This window comes from Octodon degus, unplaced genomic scaffold (genome assembly GCF_000260255.1).
Source record: "Octodon degus isolate 3935 unplaced genomic scaffold, OctDeg1.0 scaffold00009, whole genome shotgun sequence".
Classification (NCBI taxonomy): domain Eukaryota; kingdom Metazoa; phylum Chordata; class Mammalia; order Rodentia; family Octodontidae; genus Octodon; species Octodon degus.
In genome coordinates, this window is record NW_004524585.1 from 30,081,240 (window position 1) to 30,101,040 (window position 19,801).

General features: G+C 44.5%; 1 protein-coding gene across 1 annotated transcript in view; it reads left to right on the top strand.

Moving 5' to 3' along the window:
* The first annotated feature begins 909 nt into the window (after positions 1-909).
* Positions 910-19,801, top strand: part of Mctp1 (multiple C2 and transmembrane domain containing 1) — a 606,101-nt gene continuing 587,209 nt past the window's right edge. The window contains exon 1 of the mRNA XM_004625433.2: positions 910-1,611. Within this exon, the coding sequence (XP_004625490.1) occupies positions 910-1,611 (702 nt within the window). The remainder of the gene's footprint in view (positions 1,612-19,801) is intronic.

Here is a 19,801-nt window from a genome sequence, read left to right on the forward strand (position 1 = left end):
CTGGAAACGAAGTCACCAGGGACCATGCCAGGGAGAGCGTGACGGGTGAATGAAAGGGATGAAGTGGAGACAGAAGAAAGCAAACTCCTCTCGGACTCGGGCGCGAGCATCGCGTGTGGAGCCTTAGAATTTCGGTGGGGCTCCGCGCTCGAGGCGGACGCTCTGCGTCCCAAGGGGCCCACCAAGGACGCAAGCAGGCTCTCCCGACTCTGTTCCTCTGGCCTCACCTAGAGGGCCGCCCGGAGCGAGCTGCGTGGGCCAAGGTGGCGGGATCGCCAAAACCAAGCCGACCCGGGCCCTGCCGCTCCTCCCCGCTCTCGCGCGCCCTCCCACCTAGCAGCGGGATGATAGTCCAGGGGTGCTCCGCCGGGGCTGCGGGTCCCCGCCGCTGTCTGCAGCCGGACGCGCCCTGCCGTGGGAGCCGCGCGCGCGCGGGGCTGGGAGGCGGTCGCTCCCGCTGCTGACAGGTGCTGCCCGAGGGCGCAGGGCGCAGGGCGCGGTCCCTGGCCCGGAGTGGCCGGGCGTGAGGCTCCTGCAGCTCGGAGTCCGGGCACGGCCTGAGAGACGCCGGGCGCCTGCAGCCGCGGAGCTCGGGGCCGGAAACTTTGCAGGCGCGGCGGCGGCTGGGATCCGGTGACCGCGCCGGCCCAGCCCGGAGGTGTGGAGGAAGGGACGGCGCCAGAGCCCCAAGGCGCGGGAGCCTCGGCCGAGGCGGCGGCGTCGCTGCTCCCCGCTGGCCTGAAGCCGCCGGGCGCTCCCGGCTTCGGCTGCTGCTGCGCCCTCGGCCGCCGCCACCGCCGCGCGACTCCGAGAGGAGGCGCAGCCCGCGAGGGCGGAGAAGCTCGGGGAGCAGGAGGAGGAGAAGAAAGAGGAGGAGGAGGAGAGGAGCCGAGGGGCGCCGAGTGGAGGATGGAGCCCCGGGCACCCGCGGCGGGCGAGCCCGAGCCTGCGGCCGCGTCCTCCTCCTTCCACGCGCGGTTCTGGAGGAACCTGCAGCTGGGGGTGGGCAAGGGCAAGGGCGGCGCGGGTGGGCGCGCGGGGGGCGCGGAGCGCCGCACTGCGGACACCCCGTCCCCGTCCCCGCCGCCCCCGAGGCCCACGCGGGACGCGCTGCCCGGCGTGGCGAGCTCGGGCAGCAGGTGGAGCGGCTTTAAGAAGCGGAAACAAGCGCTGGACAGGGTCTTCTCGTCCTCCCAGCCCAACCTGTGCTGCTCCTCGCCGGAGCCGCTGGAGCCCCGCGGCGCGGGCCGAGCCGAGCAGGGGTCCGCGCTGCGCCGCCGGATCCGGGATCATCTGCTGCCCGTGGCCAGGGGCCCCGCGGCGGGGACGCCTCCTGGCGGGCTCTCCCCGGACTCGGCGCCGTCCTCGTCGTCCGCCTCGTCTTCCCTGTCCTCGTCTCCCCAGCCGCCCCCGAGGGGCGACCGCGCCGGGGATGAGGGCGCGCGGCGTCGGGGCCCCGGGGCGCACCTGTGCCACCAAAAGAGTTCGTCCCTGCCGGGCACCGCTTGCCTGGAGCAACTGCTGGAGCCGCCGCCGCCCCCGGAGGAGCCGGCTCGGAATCCAGCGGGGCCCGCGACCCCGGAGACCGGCGAGGAGCGCGGCAGCAGCCAGGTGAGTGCGGGCGCGGCGGGGCCGGGCGCTCGGGCCACGCCTCCAGCCCAGCTGGCTCCGGTGTTTTCTTCCAAGTCGATCAAACAGTGCTAGGAAGGCATCTCGCTCTTCTTTAATAACCCTGGAGTTAGTAATTTAGTAATTATGGTGGAATTCTGATTTGCTCCCTTACTTTGAATGAGAATGACACCTGTCGCCGGAAAGCCGTTTGGGTAAACGGAGTATTTAGGGCCGGGGGAGCTACGGAAAAACTCAGCTAAGTCTCTCCGTGGCAACAGAAAAAGGCCCCAGTCTTAGCTTAAGGAAGGAACGGCGACGTGTGGAGGGGCCACTTGGGCCCCGCGGGGGCAGGAAGGAACGCGCAGGGCGAGGAGGCCAGGGCTGGGGACCGCCCGTGGCAGGCGCCCGTCCCTTCCCGCATTCCTTTGAAGCGCTCTGCAGCAGGTGGGACACCGTCCCACAAGTGGACTGCACGAGCGTGGCACTTCTAAGTGCTAATGGGCACCGGAAGCACTTGCTTTCAAAATAGTCTGCTTTGTACATCGGGCTGACAGTACTCAGAGAGGAGTCAAGTTTTTAATGTGTTTTTTTTTCTGAAGCATTCTATTGTAGGATCTGTAAGGTATGGCATCCGTGATTGGCTGGTTTTACTCCCTCCGCTTTGAAGAGGAAATGCTTTCTTTTGATAAATGTATCAAACTATGTTAATGCTAGAAAATATTTCAAAAATTCTCTTCTGTTGGGCATCTAAATAATCTTCTCTTAATACTTCTTTTAGCTTATTTCAACTCTCATCTTTTTACTCTGATTAATTATGTTACATGAATGACATATACATTAAAACTTTAGGTTAAAAAGCGACGCTATAGAAGCTAAAACTATAAGAAGCAGTAGGGCATGAATTAGGGGTGAGATACCAGACTAGAAGCTCTTTTAGATGAAATTTTTATAGTTTATTGACTTTTATTAGTGGAGTTTCTGAAAATCAGAAAACCAGGATATTTTATTGCTTATTATGGACAATTGTTTACAGTAAGCAAATACTTGATGTTCTAGGAATATATTTTATTTCAGAAGCGTCAGGAAAGCCTGTGAACAAAAAACTAAATAAATTTATTTTTCTTTTATTTTGAAAGTGAACTGGATAGAAATAGTTTTTGTTTCAAAAGTAAAATAAAAAAGTATGCTAAAGGCGTGTTTTTCCTTCAGCAGAAATGAATTTTCTATATGTATGAAAGAAACTATTTTTTTAGTGCGTGTGTAATCTTCATGTGTAAGAGTTCTAGAGTTAGGGCACTGCTTTATGCTTTGTTTTGCATAGCTTTTACTATCAAGGATAGCAGAACAATAAATAATAATGGAATCACATTGGAAGGTGAATGGCATGTGACTGAATGTTAGCTTACTAAGTCGTTTTGCAGCTCACTGAAATAAGATCTTTTCAGAGCAAAAATAGGGATTTTGAATTCATCCCCATGTTCTCTTTCACCAAAAAGTTTTCAGAAGCTGTCAGTGTTTATTTTTAGCTCCTTTAAATGTAAGTATGAATTCTGTATACAAAACATATGACCTTCCCTTGGAGGAAATACTACCCTAACGTTAGGAGTGTGCCTTCTCGGGGCACTGAGGCCTCTTTTACCTCACATAATTTAATTCTCGCTGCAGTGCTCTGTGCGAGAAACTGTTGTCATTTTACAGGTTAGGAAGCCAATGGCTGCCTCTAAGTAGGCTTTCCAGGGGATGAATGCGAGAGGGCTGTTTGTGCATGATTACACCTGTCTTTGATAACTTTTAAAAGTTAAATTTCTGAGATAATTTTGCTCTTACAGGTTGATTTGTATTAGAGACTTGCAAGTTTGCGCTCACTTTTGGTTTTTCCATTCCTACACAAATCAGCTCTAGATTAGCATATTAATTTCCAAATCGTTCTGTGATGCATCGTTACATGTCATATTTAAAGTGCATCATATATACCATATGATTAAAAATTAGTTTTAATCATCATCTGGAGAACTAGCATTTCAATGTAGACACAAGGAATTTTTTTTGTCAATTTTTAAAGAATACAAATTAGCATTAAAACAAAAAATTACAAGTACAGAATTTCACTTAACAAAGTAATAGGAATTTCACAGTATTTGTTGTAATACATAGTGCTGCCTTCACAGGAGAATTTTTTAAAAGTTGAAGGACAGGTGGAAAATAGGTGAGCATTGTGACACAGGCAGGAAGAACAGTGGGTCCTCAGGGACGTGCCCGATGCGAGACACAGACCCAGGAAGAAGCTCCAGCGTTGGTCCCCAGTGCCTGCTGCCCAGGGACTTTGTTTTCTGAGTAGAAATTCCAGAGGAAAAACTTCTTAGCCCTCCAGATACTCTTTGCCCAACCCAAGGAGCCCAGCTCACTTCTGATTGGAGAAAAATAATTAGACTAGAAGTGGAGCTCAAGGAGACCTTGCTGTGCCAGTCAGACTTAGGCTCAGTGTGACGTGCCGTGCCCTGCCCTGCGCACTTCTGGGACATCCGGGGTCTTCCCTGCCCTCCTAGCTCCTCCTTGTCAAGACACCTGAGTATGGGGAGGAGCTTGTAATACCTGCTGGGTTGCTTTATTTTCAGGTCCCAGCTCAGACCTGTAGACAGAGAAGACAGGAGAAGCAGTTACGTTGTGTTCGCGCAAAGAACTTTCTCTTGGGGCAGAGAGAAAAGTCATTGCAAAAATAGACAAATTATTGAATTTTGCTCGTGTTGCTGCTGGAGGCTGGCATCGACCCCGCTTGCAGTACGCGTCTCTGCTCGCTTCCCAGCATGAGGTCCTGACGGCGTATGTCTTCATAGTCTGAAGCTGGGTAGAAATGTTAAGTAAAAGCAAAAAATCATTTTGGGCTGTGAGGGAGAGCTTTGGAAATCACTGATGTCCAGGGATTGAAAGCACACCACATGTGCTGCCTGGCCTGCCTGTGCCGGGCCTCCTCACAGTTAGGCTCTCTTTAGCCAAATGTTACCTTTGAAACACACTGACAAACCTATAGATGCCTTGTGACTGGGCGTGTGCGTTGTTCAAAACATTCTGCTATGAGAATAAGGAAAGAGAGAAAAATTTTCTTTCTTCCGCGGCTTTCAGTTCACGTGTCGGCCCATATTGCCACACCAGATGCATTTCGCTTTCTGCAACACATTTGGGAAAGATGCTCTCTCAATTTGTGTGCGTATAACACATATGCCAATTTTATGTATGTGGTCTTGATGAGGTCCTAAAATTATCTTCTGCTAGAATCAGAAAGTCAGTATTTTGAGATAAAGGGTGAAGAATGACATGTTATATTTTTAAGCGTCTTAACAAAAGCATGTAGTGTTTATGAATGTCAAACTTCTGTTGTTTTTCTAAATACATTTTATGAAAGGTGCTTTCAGAGAGGAGAAAAATGCTTCTGAAAAAAGGGCAGATCATTCATTGTGTGATAGAAGTGTTTTCAAACATAGAAGAGCCATATCTACTCATTGGGAAAAAATTAAGACTCCTGAGAGACAAAAAGGGCAAAATATTTTTTAATTTACTTTATTGAACATAGAAAAAAATAGAGAAGACATTAGAAATTATTAAAAAAAATTTAATAAAACTCAAGATGATAGGTATTAACACTGACTGTTATATTGTACATTGAAGGGAAAATTTAAAAAAAAATTATTTAAGCCTTATATGAAGAATAGCTTGTGGGCTGGCCAAATAGCTCAGTGGGTTGAAGTGCCTGTAACCAGATGCAGGGGCTGGAGGTTTGATACCTGGTCCTATCATGCTGGCCCTGCCTCTGGGGCCCACTGAGATGGGCACGGTAGTGTGCGCCTGTAATTCCAGCTCTTGAGAGGCTGTAAACAGGCGAATTACTACAAGTTGGATTTAGTAGTAAGACCCTGAACACCCTGGAGACCCTTCCCTAAAATATAGGAAAAAAAAGAACATCTTGCTTTACTAATTATCTGGCTATTTATTTATTTATTTCTTTTGCGGTACCAGGGATTGAACTGGGATTGAATAGGGATTGAATTTGCCAGGTAAGTGCTCATTCTATTGAACTATCTCCCCAGCCCTCATCTGGCCTTTTAAAGAAAGCCTTTAAAAACTCGCCAAGGATGATTTCACTTATGCTATCCATTTTTTGTTCATTTTAATAACCCTTCGTACAACTCTCCTCAATCTTGGAGAAAGCACAAATTTAAAAACACTTTCCAATGTTAGGAATCTAATATTTTTAAAATCCAAGTCCCTAAAAGCAAGTCTAATTAAATCCATGAAAACAACCAAGGTGGGAAACTGATCTAGTTTCAGAAATGACACCTTTTAAGTTCAAAGCAGAGGTGGGTGGATGAGATCTTAGGGTATTTCAGAGCAGGGTGTAAACTAGAGTTCGAGGCGTGATCACTTCTTCAACAATGTGGCAGTCATCAATTTATTCCAAGAAAGAGAATAAGCAGGGAGCGTTTCGATAGCGTAGACTCTGTCCCTTGGCCCTTTATTTGTTGTCCTGTGTACCTGGCATATTTGGGCAGAGCAAGAATCTTGAACAAGGGGCAAAGTTTTCTAGAAGTTGCGAGATTGGCTTGGAACATATCAAGTGCTCAATAAACATTAGTGGCTGCTGTTTTATTTATTTATTTTATTTTTTGGTGAAACCGGGGATTGAACTCAGGCACTTGCGCTTGCCAGGGAAGCACTTATTCCACTGAGCCATCTCCCCAGCCCTGTGGCTGCTGTTTTAGTTGCTAATGTTATGGCCCTGTACATTGAACTTTTGCTGCTAGCCATTACAAATAAGTGGGTACCTAACAAAATAGCAGGGAGCTTTGTCATCTTTTTCATATATGATGCAAACTATTTCACTTGCAGTTGTAGCGAAATCCCAAGATTAAGCAAGATAGTACAGGTAGTGTCAAAACTTCATTTAGTAGTGAAAAAGTCTTCAATGATTTTTAGCAAGTGTGTGTGTATTATTACAGAGGAATTAATAAGTACTGTGAGGAAGAAAAGAATGCATAGATTCACAAACAATAGGACAAACATTCTCTCCCTGACTTCCTTTTGTCTTACTGTTTAGAAGTAAGAGATAATTTCATAAAGGCTAATAGTATGCTTTTGGTGCCTCAAGGGAACATGTTTTGTGGTTTCTTTGCTCATAATGCTTATTAAAACATTTGCCAACCCTGAATTAACGAAAGGGTAAATAGTATGTATAGATCATTCTGTAGGCAGATCTGGCTTCAGGTATTGTATTCCTTTTTCATTTGTATCTAGTTATAATATCTATCATACGGTTAGCTGTTTTAGATGAGAAAAATAATTTGTGAAATCAGACACTCTGCTTTGACTGTTTTGCAACTGGGAAAATTGACTAAAATAATGTATTTCTCTGTCGTAGAAAGCCACATACCCTAATAGAATATTTTCTTGATAACTGAGGGTTGTTATTTGAATGCCAGATTCGGGGGTTCTGAGGATGAAAGCGAGGGCCTCCTACATATTAGAAAAGTGCTCTACTGAAACATAAGCCCAACCTGAATTCTAACTTCTCTTGAGTTTCTTTATTTGAACGAAGTAGATCTTATCCTAGCAGTTACTCTTGCTTGTTCTCATAAAGGAAAACAAGCTCATATAAGCTTGCTTGTGCTCATGAAATTAGAAAAAAAAATCCCATAGATGACACTGATGATCTCTCTATAAAGTTAATAACTGAGTCAAAGTTGAGATAGTCTCTCCTCTTGTCATTTGCCTACTTGGCAAATAATCTTTACTGTCTTTGTGAACTTTTGATTTGTTGGTACCTTTGCAAATACTATTTTTCTGCTTTATTAACTCTCTGGGCCATTTTAGGTTCCTGCAACCATAAACCTTTTTTTCTACTTATATTGCATTTTATAAACCTGGCATGGGAAATGATTATTCTTCCCTCAAAAATAAGATTTTTTTTGTCTTTTAGGGAAAGGTCTACAGGGTGTTCACGGGCTCACTATTAGATTGGACGCATAGTGATCTGCCTGTTTACAGCCTCCCAAGAGCTGGGATTATAGGTGAATGTCACCATGCCCAGTTTCAATTGCTGTCTCAGTGTGCCCCAGGGGCAGGGCCAGCATGACAGGCCCAGGGATTGAATCCCTAGCCCCTGCACCTGCTTGCAGGTGCTTTAATCCACTGAGCTATTTGGCCAGCCCAAAAATAAGATTTTATGCAAGCATTTTCTCTTTTCCAATGCATACTCATTTCTTATCATTTTTATTTATTTTTTATTTTTTATCTTTTTGAGCTAGGATTTCACTATACAGTTTTAGGTTGGCCTTGAACTCACCTTGTAGCCCTGACTGGCCTTACACTCTGAGCAATCCTCCTGCCTCAATCTCCCAAGTGCTGGGATTACAAGTATGCACCACCATGCCCAGTCTAGTTTCTTATCTTGAGAAAATTTTACCCCACCCCAAATAATTTTAGGGCACAATTTCCACAGAGTTTCCAAACATTTGTATTTAACTCAAGTCAGCATACAACATGAAATGCTGCATTTCCAGTGAGATTTCAAAGTCTTTATACTGCTTTTTTAACAGAATCATTTTTCTATGAAAGCTCTTTTGAAATGTTTTATATCAGCCTGGTTTCCCCCTTGTTGGGTTCTAGTTCACACGAGACATTACTGCAGATGACAGACAAGTGGAGCCCTGGACAGCTTGAGATCACTGTATTCTCTGATCACACCCCTGTTTTGTTTAGAGTCCCCTTCAGTGTCAGTAATCTGAGCCTGTGTTGCGGGGGCTTGGGCTATCTTCACTCCTCTCACCAGCTCTGCTGGAGTTAAATTTGGCAGGCCTTCGTATAATGGACCTATTGGACCAGTGTTGTACAGTCCAGAGCAGGACTACTCAATTAATGGTTGCTGAATGAACGAAGGACTGAGTGGGCAGGCTGGGGCTTTTCAGCAATAAAGTCTCTGGAAAAGCTTCCGAAATGCTTGATAGTTAAGTAATGAATCTTTTGCTTCCCTGACTCCAAGTCCTCTTCAGCTTGGCAGATTCGTTCAACATTCCTCTCCTCCCCAACTGTTGAGTTGGCTTTTCCCAGCCTAGACTTTGATTCTGGTTATTGCCTTCATAAAGGAAGATCATGACGCCTACTAACTTGTTGTCATGTTGAGCTCACTTGGCGCATGGAGGAGAATCCGATGTCTGAGGTCTTTGGCTCAGGCCTGTGTTTCTTGGTGCTGGTCTCTGACTGGGGGAAACCCTTCTTACACCAGAGTCTCTTTGGCCTCTGTCAGATGCTGCATATTCACGTCTGGATTCCAGCAGACACCTGCTGCCATAGGCTCGCACAGCTCTGCTCTGAGTCTTGCGTCCTGATTGGGTCTTTGCTGAGATCCTCTCCTGGCTGCATCACCCTGGCTCCCCCTTAACCCTTGCACTTGAGCTGCTTTCTATACTTCACACCTTTCTCCTGCATCCCATACTCTTTGTTCTGGGAAAGGCTCTGTGTTGCCTCACCTCCCACCTGCAACTCAGATTAAAATCCCAGCACTGACCAAGACTCCTGTCCTTGCTATCCTTGTCCACTGTGCTGTCTCATCAGAGCAAAGTGAGTGAAACAGAGTTCAGACAGTTGGCAGTCGATGTGCATGGTGATCTTTTGTCTACCACTGAGGCTAGTGGTAAACCTCGAAGCCTTCTTCTAGAAAGACTGCATCACTGGCCAGCTGCTTCTGAAGGTGTCTCACTGCCTGGAAGACTGCACTACTGCTGGCTCATCACTGAGCCCTAGTCATTGTATCTGTGTCCTCCACCCCTACTTCTTTTTAAATATCCCATTGCGCCTGCCCTGTAACAGCTACAACCTCCTTAACTCTGCCTGCTTTCTTCTCTTTAATATTTTCCCATACCTCCAGGCTCTGCTTGTGAGGTTTAATTTTCATGACTAACCATTAAGCATGCAGAGATGGCCTGTCCCAGATGGCAGCCACTAGCCACATTTGAGTATTGATGATTGGAAATGTGGCCAATTCAGAGCAAGATGCGCTGTAGGTGTAAAGTGATATGCATAATGAATTTTGAAAACAGCATAAAGAGAGGAATGTGAAGTACATGGTTACTGCACATTTATATTGATTGTGTGTTTCAAAAATATTTTGGGTTAAATATATTGTTAAAGTTAATTTTACCCATCCTTTTCAATTTTTAAATATAGGGATTAGAATTTTAGAATTATATATGTGGTTCATATTTGTATTTATACTGGACAGCACTGATTTGAAGCAGGGATTTCAAACTCCCAAGTCCAACGGCAACAGGGCAGCCAAAATAAAGACAGCAAGCAGAGAAGTTCTGTTGGGCCACGGTGAATGGGGGGATGCGCCCCAGCTCCAGGGCTCGCTGCCAGACAGTAAAGAAGCAGTCGCCAGAGTCTGGATTCTTTCATAAGGAGCCCTGGAAATTACAGGTTATTTTATATGCAGTTTCCAGATTCTTGAATTTTTGGTAAGTAATTAATATATTTTTAAAAGTAACAAAGATTCATTAAAATATAGCTCTGGAATGAATTTACCTATCATGCCTGATTGCTCTTCTTCCCTGCTTTCCCCCACACCAGCAAGGGCTTGGCTTGGGGACATGGAAGGCATCGGTACGTGTTACAGGCAGTAGACTGCCATTGCATGAGGTTCTTGAAGTCCACCAGCCAGGAGAAGTGAGGGGCAGGACGACGGTGAGAAGGCAGCGGGTGGAGGGTGTGTAGAAGCAGGAGACGGGGCACAGGGCAGTGGCCAAGAAGTGTGGCCAAACAACAAGAAGAAAGTGGCGATCAGAGAGTAAAAATGGTATTGGCTGTTCAAATAGTTATGGAAGGATTTGTTTGTTTTTAATGGAGATTACAGGCCGCATTGACGAACCAGGGCCTATGGTGAGGCAGAAGTTGAGAGTAAAAAGAAAGCCATAGCTGATGGGGTAAGGTCCCAGGGGAGTGGGCCCCACAGAAAAGCAGCAGGTGAGCTTCCTGGGCCTCAGGCTAGGACAAAACCCCCTTCCACTGAGGATACAGTATGTACTTGGGTGCGGGGGAGGGGGGAGGTCTAAAGGTTTGGTGGCAGTGATTTGAGGGTATTGCACCCACCTTGTCCCAAAGCATGATTAAGATTTGGACACAAGGAAATGGTAAAAGAGTCTTGCCATGGGCACAGGGCAAGCAAGTCTGGTGCATGCGAGAACTCAGGAGGCAGTTGTAGGACCAAAGCCTGGGTACAGGAAGGAGGATAATGTCAAGAATAGGGAACATGGAGTGCAGCCAGTTGGGCATGCTGAGCACTATGTTCTGGGGCACAGTAGGGACAGCTGTGGGATGGGGTTGTGCTACGCTGAGGGTGCAAGTGTCAGAAGAGTCAGGGCTAAGCAGTGGCTGACAGAGGCCCTTTGGGCCTTTGGGGCAAAGGAGAGTGGAAAGATTAATCACAGCACTTTCTCTTTTTTTCCTGGTTCTCTTCAGAAATGTGTTAATTTTTTTTATTTTAAAGAGAAAAATAACAATAAAACAGAGTTTTAAAATATGTTAATAGGAGAGTTACACTGATCAATATACTGCGTATTGTTGTCTTCGTAGGAGTTATTCAAGTACAAGATGTAGGTATGATCTCCTGTCTAAACAATATCAGCACAGACCTTTCTTTTCAATGAACTCAGAGAAGCTAACTATAGTGAACGATCTTTCTCTTGCCTCTTTTGAGGCAGGGAGGATTGGGGCTTTGAGTTGGGGACTGTACCCAACGGCTGTGCATGCCAGACGCCTGAGTTCCAGGCTGTTACTTACGTACTGTCCTAGCTCTTATGCTTCATAGCTATTCTGGATTGTTCAGAATTAAAATAGTTCTCCTTTGAAGCATTAGGCAGTAATGTGGTTAAGTGTTAACAGAGCCAAGGAAGTGACAGAATATGTTTATCAGTTTTAAAAATCAGGCGAACTTCCTGCATGTCCCTATCACCTGAGGTCTTAAGGTGTCTGAGATTGGATGGGCAAGGCACTTGGAGAAACAGTTATAATGGAAGGGTTTGAAATGCTTTGTTGGAAATGTTCATTCTCCATCAAGGTCACGTGATCAAAGCATGTTAAAAATATGCATCCCTTTTCAGAAAGCAGGGTTGATCTGCGCAAGGCAAATGGTCAATTTGTGAAAATTCCCAATAGACGTTCTCTCGAAATAGAAATGATCTTCTGTCCAGAGCTCTAAGCCAAACTTGGCTCTTGTTCTATTATTGAAATGTAAAATAGTTTTCAATAAAGAGAATTCAGCATTTTTATGGGTTGCCTCTGAATAATATTTTCACCACACCAGATTAGAAGTCTGACTGTTTTCCGAAATATCTTTTGGGATGGGAATAGATCTTAGAGACAAGTTCTTGTCCCCACAGAGCTGCTGCCTCCAGTGCCCTCAGAGGACTTGAACCCTTGTGTCAGCAGGAGCCACACTGTCCCGGGCTGAGAGCAGGTATGGGCTGGGGCTTGCCCTGCCCCACTTTCTGTTGCTTTTTCGTTTTATTTATTTGGCTCATTTTCATCATTACAGTGACTTCTTTTTTAAGGTTTAATTGATATATAACAGTTGTGCCTATAGGGGGCACCGTGTGGCCTTTGGATACATGTATAGGACGGGTCGTGATCAAATCAGGGTGACTGGCATATGCATGACCTTGAACACTGATCCAAGTCCTCTCTTCCCACACTGGAAGTACAAAAAGAAACGTTTGTAGTTAGCCACCATGTCACACTATGAAACACTAGAATGTATTGTGTTGATTGTCATTTTGGACCTATTAACCAATCTCCCTGCAGCCCCCCTCTCTTCACCCTCGCCACCCTCTGAAAACTATTCTCCCCTTAACTTTTCTGAGATCAATTCCTTTTAAGCTTCCATAAGTGAATGAGATCACCTCACCTGGCACTTGTTGTTCTGAGTCTGGCTCATTCCTCTGAGCATCGTGATTTCTAGTTCCATCCTTGTTGTCACACAGGAAAGGGCTTAATTCTTGGTTATAGCTGGATGGCACTCCATGCTGTGGGTGTGTCTCACATTCTCTTTATCCATTCATCTGCTGGGGGAAGCTGCAAGTGAAGAATAGTGATAGGCTCTGGCTGTGGCTGGGAGCATGCCTGATTTTCTGTAGCTGAGCATCCTGGTCAGCTCCATGCAACAGGTTCCTGGCAAGGCAGGGTCCTAAGTTCAATCCCAGGGACCAGAAACAAACAAACAAACAAAAAACAAACAAACTGACCATGCAACAGGTTCAATACAAAAACAAACGAAACAACAAACAACAACAACAACAAACTTGGCCATTGGCTTCATTCCCTGCAGGCAGCTCTGCTCCTTTGACCCAGCACTGTCCACTCACTGTGTGCTCCTCCTCTCGGGCTGCTGTGATTTCCTATTTCTTGTGTGAAAATAAGTTCAGGCTTAGGGCAACAGGCAGAGAGGGAGGGAGGCCCTCAGCTGGCCATATTGCCTGGGGCCCAAGACATCTGTCTCTGGGCTTTTCATGGAATGTGGAGCTTTGCAAAGTATTCTTAAGACCTATTTCTCCCTTTCTGGCATTTTCACATCCTCCAGCTTCGGCTTCATCATCCTAAGCCTCTGCCAGGAATGAGGAAGCACTGTGTGGAATCCTCCACGAGCGCTGGATCCTCCTGAGTCCGGGAGGGCAGTGCGTCCCTCTCTGTGCGCTGGTTACCTTTCTGCTTCTTCAGTTCTTTTGCTTGGGAAATGAGCAGGAAAAATAAATAAAGGATAATCAGGCACTTTTTATTCATAATGTTCTTTCCAGTCAAAGTTTAAATTACTGCTAAGGTGTTTGTGGCATTTGTGGTACTTTGATATATATTTTATAACCACACACCACACAGATGTAGACCAAGGATACCTTCTCCAGGTGTGGGTTGTAGACATTTCTATTTTTTTCACATGTCCGAGATGTTTTTCCACTGGGGTGAAAGGTAAGCAGAACTCCAACATTGTTTCCCTTCTAGGTGTAATCTTTCTCTCTGACCTAGTAGCGATAAATTTTAATGATGATATAAATCTTTACGTCTGTTTTAAATTTATGCAGTATGAGTAGATGCACAACGATCGGTTCAGTTAAAAGAACAAAGCACCTCGATTTCTAGACAGTGCTATGCAGAGGGGAAGTGAATGAACTTACTTTGACTTTAAGCTGATGCGTAAGGAATGCTGTTTCTTGAGTAGAATAATCATTCTCTTGTATTGCAGTGTATTTACAGCCATCATAGAAAGAGCCCATTGAATTATTCCTCTAAATGGATCAATTTTTTTTTTTTTTTTGGCGGAACCGGGGCTTGAACTCAGGCCCTTGCGCTTGCCAGGGAAGCGCTTATTCCACTGAGCCATTTCCCTGGCCCCAGAACGTCACTCTTTTATACATGGCCCCCTCTTGGATTTCATGGGGAGAATTTTTCCCATGCCCCTCCGAGATTCTGGCAACTGCCAGTAATTCTTGTGCAGTGTCACTTTAATCTCCGGTTCTATCTGTCCCCTCTTGATGTTGTCCTGTGTGCTTGTGTCCAAGCTTTCTTCTTTGCAGGATACCAGTGACAGTCCTCAGTCATCCCGAGCCCGTTGTAGCTTGACTGCACGTGCAGAGACCTTATTTCCCAAGAAGGCCACGATCACCCATAGCACAGGTCAGAACTTTAAGCATTACTTTTGGAGAAACCCAACTTTCTGCACTGCTGATGTTTATAGAAATAAATATAAAACGTCAAAGTGCTTAAGCAAAGAAAGTACAATTTCAACATTAGGAATGGTGACCCACAAAATACATACTTTTTGGGTGGGCGAGAGCTCAGCAGACTAAGCACCTGCTTAGTCTAAGCTCAGGCCCCTGAGTTCACAGAGCCAGACACCAAGTCTGGGCATGGCGGTGCACGCCTGCAATCTCACTGCTGGGGAGGGTGAAAACAGGAGAATCACTATGAGCCCAAGCTGCCTAGTGAGACCCTGTACCAGATACATAAAATTAAATGAAAAAACCCCACTGAACCCCTCCCCCCAAATTACAAGTGATACAGAATTTCACCTAACAAAGTAATATGAATTTCACATAATGCTCTTTCAGTTACTTTTTACTCATTGCTGGGACAAAATACCCGACACCTAAAACTAAGGAAGGAAAGGTTTATTTAGCTCAGAGTTTGGGGATGTTTCAGTCTCCACTTGGCTGGCTCCCAGGCAGAGTGGCACATGACAGAGAGCAGCAGTTCATGGCAGTAGAAAACAGCAAAGAGCAAAGGGAAGGGCAGCAGCTGCGACTTCTAGCCAGCCCCTCTCCCCTCCTTATATTATAAACAAGCTACCCTGGGGCTGGGGGTGTAGAACTCAAACAAATCCATACCCTCCTCTTGCCCAGGATGAGGATGTTTACAAACTAAGAATCGTGGCTCTCTGCTGAGTCACTTAATTAAGCTTTTAACTTCTCAAGTTGACAATGTATCAACCAGTATAAATGCATAGTGCTGTCTTCCAACCAGTTATTCATATTATCAGATATATGCATGCAAAATTGGAAAAAAGGAAGAAATGTGTAAAAAATTAAGAGAAAAAGTACAAAAAATCAAAAAAAGGAGACAAAGACTGGATGTGGTGGCACGTGACTGTAATCCCACCTCTTGGGAGGCTATAAACAGGCGGATCACTACAAGTCCTATCTATTAGTGAGACCCTGAACACCCTGTTGACCCTTCTCTAAATACAAAAAAAGAAGATGAAACAAATTAAAGCATTAACTGCTTCTTTCCATAGTCTAGCAGAAATGTGCAGTACAGTTGTCCAAACCGTCCTGCTTACATACATAGATAAATCTCTCTCCTCTACTCCCTCTCCTGTCCTTCTCACTCAGTAATTCTTTCCTCTTGAATACATTTATTTCCTTTTCCAAGTGCCTATCATTCCCTTCAGATTCCATTTTCTCTTGCAGGTTCTCAGACAAGGAGAGAATTTGATGTTTTGCCATGTGGGTCTGATTTATTTCACTTAAGAGTAAGTTCTTTAGTTGCATCAGTTTGGGGAATTGTTTTTAAAAAGTTTTTTATTTGTACACGTTTGCAGTTCGTACACAGTTTAGAGTGGTCTTGGGGAATGGCCACATATATGTATTTCAGCATCTTTCTTTCCTTCTTTTAAAAGAAATCCTCTTCCCTCCTCCTCCCCCTCCTTCTCTAGTTCCCCATCCCATTTTTTTATTGATATTATGTCTTAATTAATGTCACAGCATGTAATATTTACATTAATTGGGGTTATTAGGTTCTTGTACATGGCATATCCTTTTTTCCTTGTTTCCTCATCTCCTTCTCACGCCTTGCCCTTATTTCCTTGGACCCCGTCCCTATGTGTCCCACTGTTCCTTTCTGTCTGTCCTTTCTTATTTCCTTTGCTTGTGTCTTGCCTCACTTGAATGAGAGATAACACGTGGTATTTCATCTTGTGTATCATGTTTATATCACTCAACATTATATTTTCCAGGTGCATAATTTTCCACAAATGTCTCAAACTCACCTTTCTTTATAGCTGAGCAGTATTGCATTATATGTGGGTGCCACATTTTGTTTAACCAGTCACCTGTTGACGGGTGTACCTTCCACTTCCAGGATGTAGCTATTATGAATCGTGCTGCTATAAACACTGGTCTGCATGTATAGCAGGGAGATATCCGGGTAATATGGAATTTCTAATTTCAGTTTTTTGAGGTATCTCCATAGTGATTTCCATGCGGTTGTTTTTGTTTGCCTTCCTACAAACATTGAAGGGTGAGGATTCCTTTTTTACCACAGCCTCACCAGCATTTATCATTGTTTGATTTCTTAATGATTGCAATTCTTTCCAGAGTAAGATGGAATCTTTTTTCCCCCATAATTTTATTGAGAAACAAATAGCAATGAGACAGTTTCAAACCAAATTGGTAGGACAGTTTCAATAATTAACACATTGCATACCTTCTTCCTAGTGGTTAATTGCTGTACAAGATGTGGACATGATATCCTATTTACAAACACCATTAGAACAAATCCCTCTATTCATTTAGACAATGTAACTATATATCCTAACCATTTTGAATACACAAATTCAAAATGGACATTCATCTGTATCCCCTTTTTTTAAGTTCCATTATTTGAATATTATAGGTGTGTTAACTCAGCAAAATATTCTAAAAGAGTCCAGTAGTCCATAATAGTATTGGGTCTTCTGTGTCACTGGCAATGTTAGAAATTGTTGACCTGAGTCCCCTACAGCTCAACATAACAGTATGGCTTTACTTCTTATACTTCGTTTTTATACTTTTATGCTGGATGGTTAAGACCAAGGTAAAGCAGGACCTGTGCAACAAGAGTTGTAGCTTTTGGGTCTGATAAGGTCAGTGAAATCCCCTCAGGATTTATCCTGAGATCCTGTAAATCAGATTGTAGGACCTTTGTCAGTGTGAGCCATATGGATGAGTCACGGCCATTGCTTGGCCAGTGTGCTCTCTGTGAAAGCCTGAGAGAATGTTTTCTCTCTATGTGACTCTCCTTAGGCCCACTCTACATCATCGATCACTCTCCTCTTTGGCCCCATAATCTCCTTGATCAGAAAATGTGGGACACTACCGAGTTACATGACATTACAGTACAAGTTCTTGTATGTCCTGAATCTTAATTTAAGATGGAATCTTAGTACTGTTTTAAAGTACATTTTTCAAATGGACAGAGATGTTGAACATTTTTTCATATGTTTGTTGATCATTTATATTTCTTCCTCTGTGAAGTGTCTCTTGATTTCTCTTGCCAATTTATTTACTGGGTCTTTAATTTTAGGTGGTTTAATTTTTTTTTTTGAGTTCTTTGTATATTCTAGATAGTTCTTTGGGGGATTGCTGCTAAATTTTTTCCCTATCCTGTAGGTTGTGTCCTTACTCTACTGATTGATTCTCTTCCTGTACATATTTTTTAGTCTAATATAATACCATTTGTTGATTCTATTTCTTGTGAGATTCAGGTGCTGTTAGAAAATCCATTCCTACACCCATGTCTTCAAGTGTTTTACCTATTTTATGTCCCATTAGATTTAATGTTTAGATCTTTGATCCATTTTGACTTTAATTTAGTATATTTATGAAAAATCCTTGAAGAGGCTAAGTTACTTTTGTGCAGTTCTGGTTCTGACTATGGTTACAAGAAGCAGAGCCTGGGATATGCATATGGGACCCCGATTTCTGCCCAGATCACAGTTCTAGAGTGCTCACCACTTTCCCATTATGAAGTCGCACCACCATGCCCATGCTAGGTACAGGGCCCAAGCATGTCATTCGTAGGAGAGCCTGGTTCTCCCTCAACACCAGTCTGGCCAGTGAATTTGACCATTTATTGAGAGAGACCACAAGGACAGTGGCTAGAAGTAGTCTGAGAAAAGTGTCCAGTGAATGGGAGTGGTTAACTTTTTGTTAGCAGGTTCAGTTCAGACAGTTCAGAAATGAATATTTTTTAAATCATTCTCCTTGTGAACAGGTTTCCTAACTTTATCATTATTTCTTTTTATGTATTTAGCACAGGGTCTACAGGGTCTCACTACATAGATTGGACTCAGAGTGATCCTCCTGTTTTCAGCCTGCCAAGCGCTGGACTACAGGCACACATGCCACAACCAGACTCATTCACCATCCTAATGTGCCCTGGGGGTGGGGCTGGCACTGCACGCTGGGTCTACCTTTAAATCATGCGGTTTAACTCTGAAAACTAAAGCTCCCCATGTGAAGTTAGTGTAGGAGTTCCTGTCTCTGGGTAGACAGATAAATTATTTTCTAAGCATCTAGTTTTTAAAATATGGCAATTTGGAGTATATTCCTTTGACAGAGTGAAGGCAAAATATGAGATAATGTCTTTGATTTGGCAGAACTTCTGATGTCTTGGTTCATGATGATATCGGCATTGAGGCTGCCGTCTTCTGCCAGTCACGTGTTCAATGGCTTCCCAGGCTTTGCTTCATTTTAGTCTTTGTAACAGCCCTAAGGAAGCAGGAGTTCTTAGACTCATGTCATAGATGGGCCAGTAGGGGGGTCAGGAGGGCTAAGGAAATTCCTCATGTCACACAGCTGGGAAGTGGCAGAGCTGGGCGTTTGAATGTAAATGGCTGGCTCTGAAATGCGTGCCCCTAACTGCAGTGTTACATAGCTTCCCTCAGTATTGAAGAACTACGAGGTCTGCCATGAGTATTGTCATGTAACTCTTTTCTATGTGTCTTATAATTGGGGAAAGGTTCAATTACAACATGCTATATAATGAAGTGGTCCCATATATATATATGTAGCTGGAAGATCTCCTTTCAATCCAGTATCAATGATTTAGTGATTTACCTCTCTTTCCCCCGTCCCTTGCTCAAATATTTATTTAATATCTACCCTCTGAGAGACTTTTATTTGGCCATTCCCTTGCTAAAGAAAGCAGAGGAGTTTCTGCCTTCATACAGCTCACCCTTTAGGAGATGATATTTCTATAACATCTGACAATAATGCAACAATTCATTACCAGTGACAACTGTGATGACTGGCTCAGAAGACAGCGAGCTACAGGAGTGAACCATATGAGGTCCCTTATAATTCGGAGAATGGGAGTATGACAGGAAAGGTTTTCTTGATGAGGGGACATTGGGGATGCTATCAGAGTATGACAAGAACTTGGCCAGATTTGGTGGGGGTGGGGAAGCCAGGAATGTGGCAGATGGTTCTAGGCAGTGGAAATACAGAAGATGGGGCTTAGGGGAGGGTTGCCTGGGCTGCAGAAGTTTGGTGAATAAGAAGGAGGAGGTGTTGGTAGGAATGGGTATGGGTCTGGGATTGTTGGTAGGGACCTCATTTTGCAGGGCTTTGTGGGTTCTAGGAAGATTCTGGACTTTCACAAATCCTGAAGCACCTTGAGAGTCCAGATGCTTGGCCATGGAGAGAGGAACCTTGTCCAGGAAAGTTTACAACTTTGACTTTGGAATAGCCCCTTCGCCCTCACTATGTGGAACCACATTGTTTTTACAGAGATTTTTTTTTTTTTTTTTTGGTAATGCAGGGTCTGTGGGGTCTATGGCATCTCACTACACAGATTGGATTTGTAGTGATTCTCCTGTTTTCAGTTTCCCAAGTTCTGG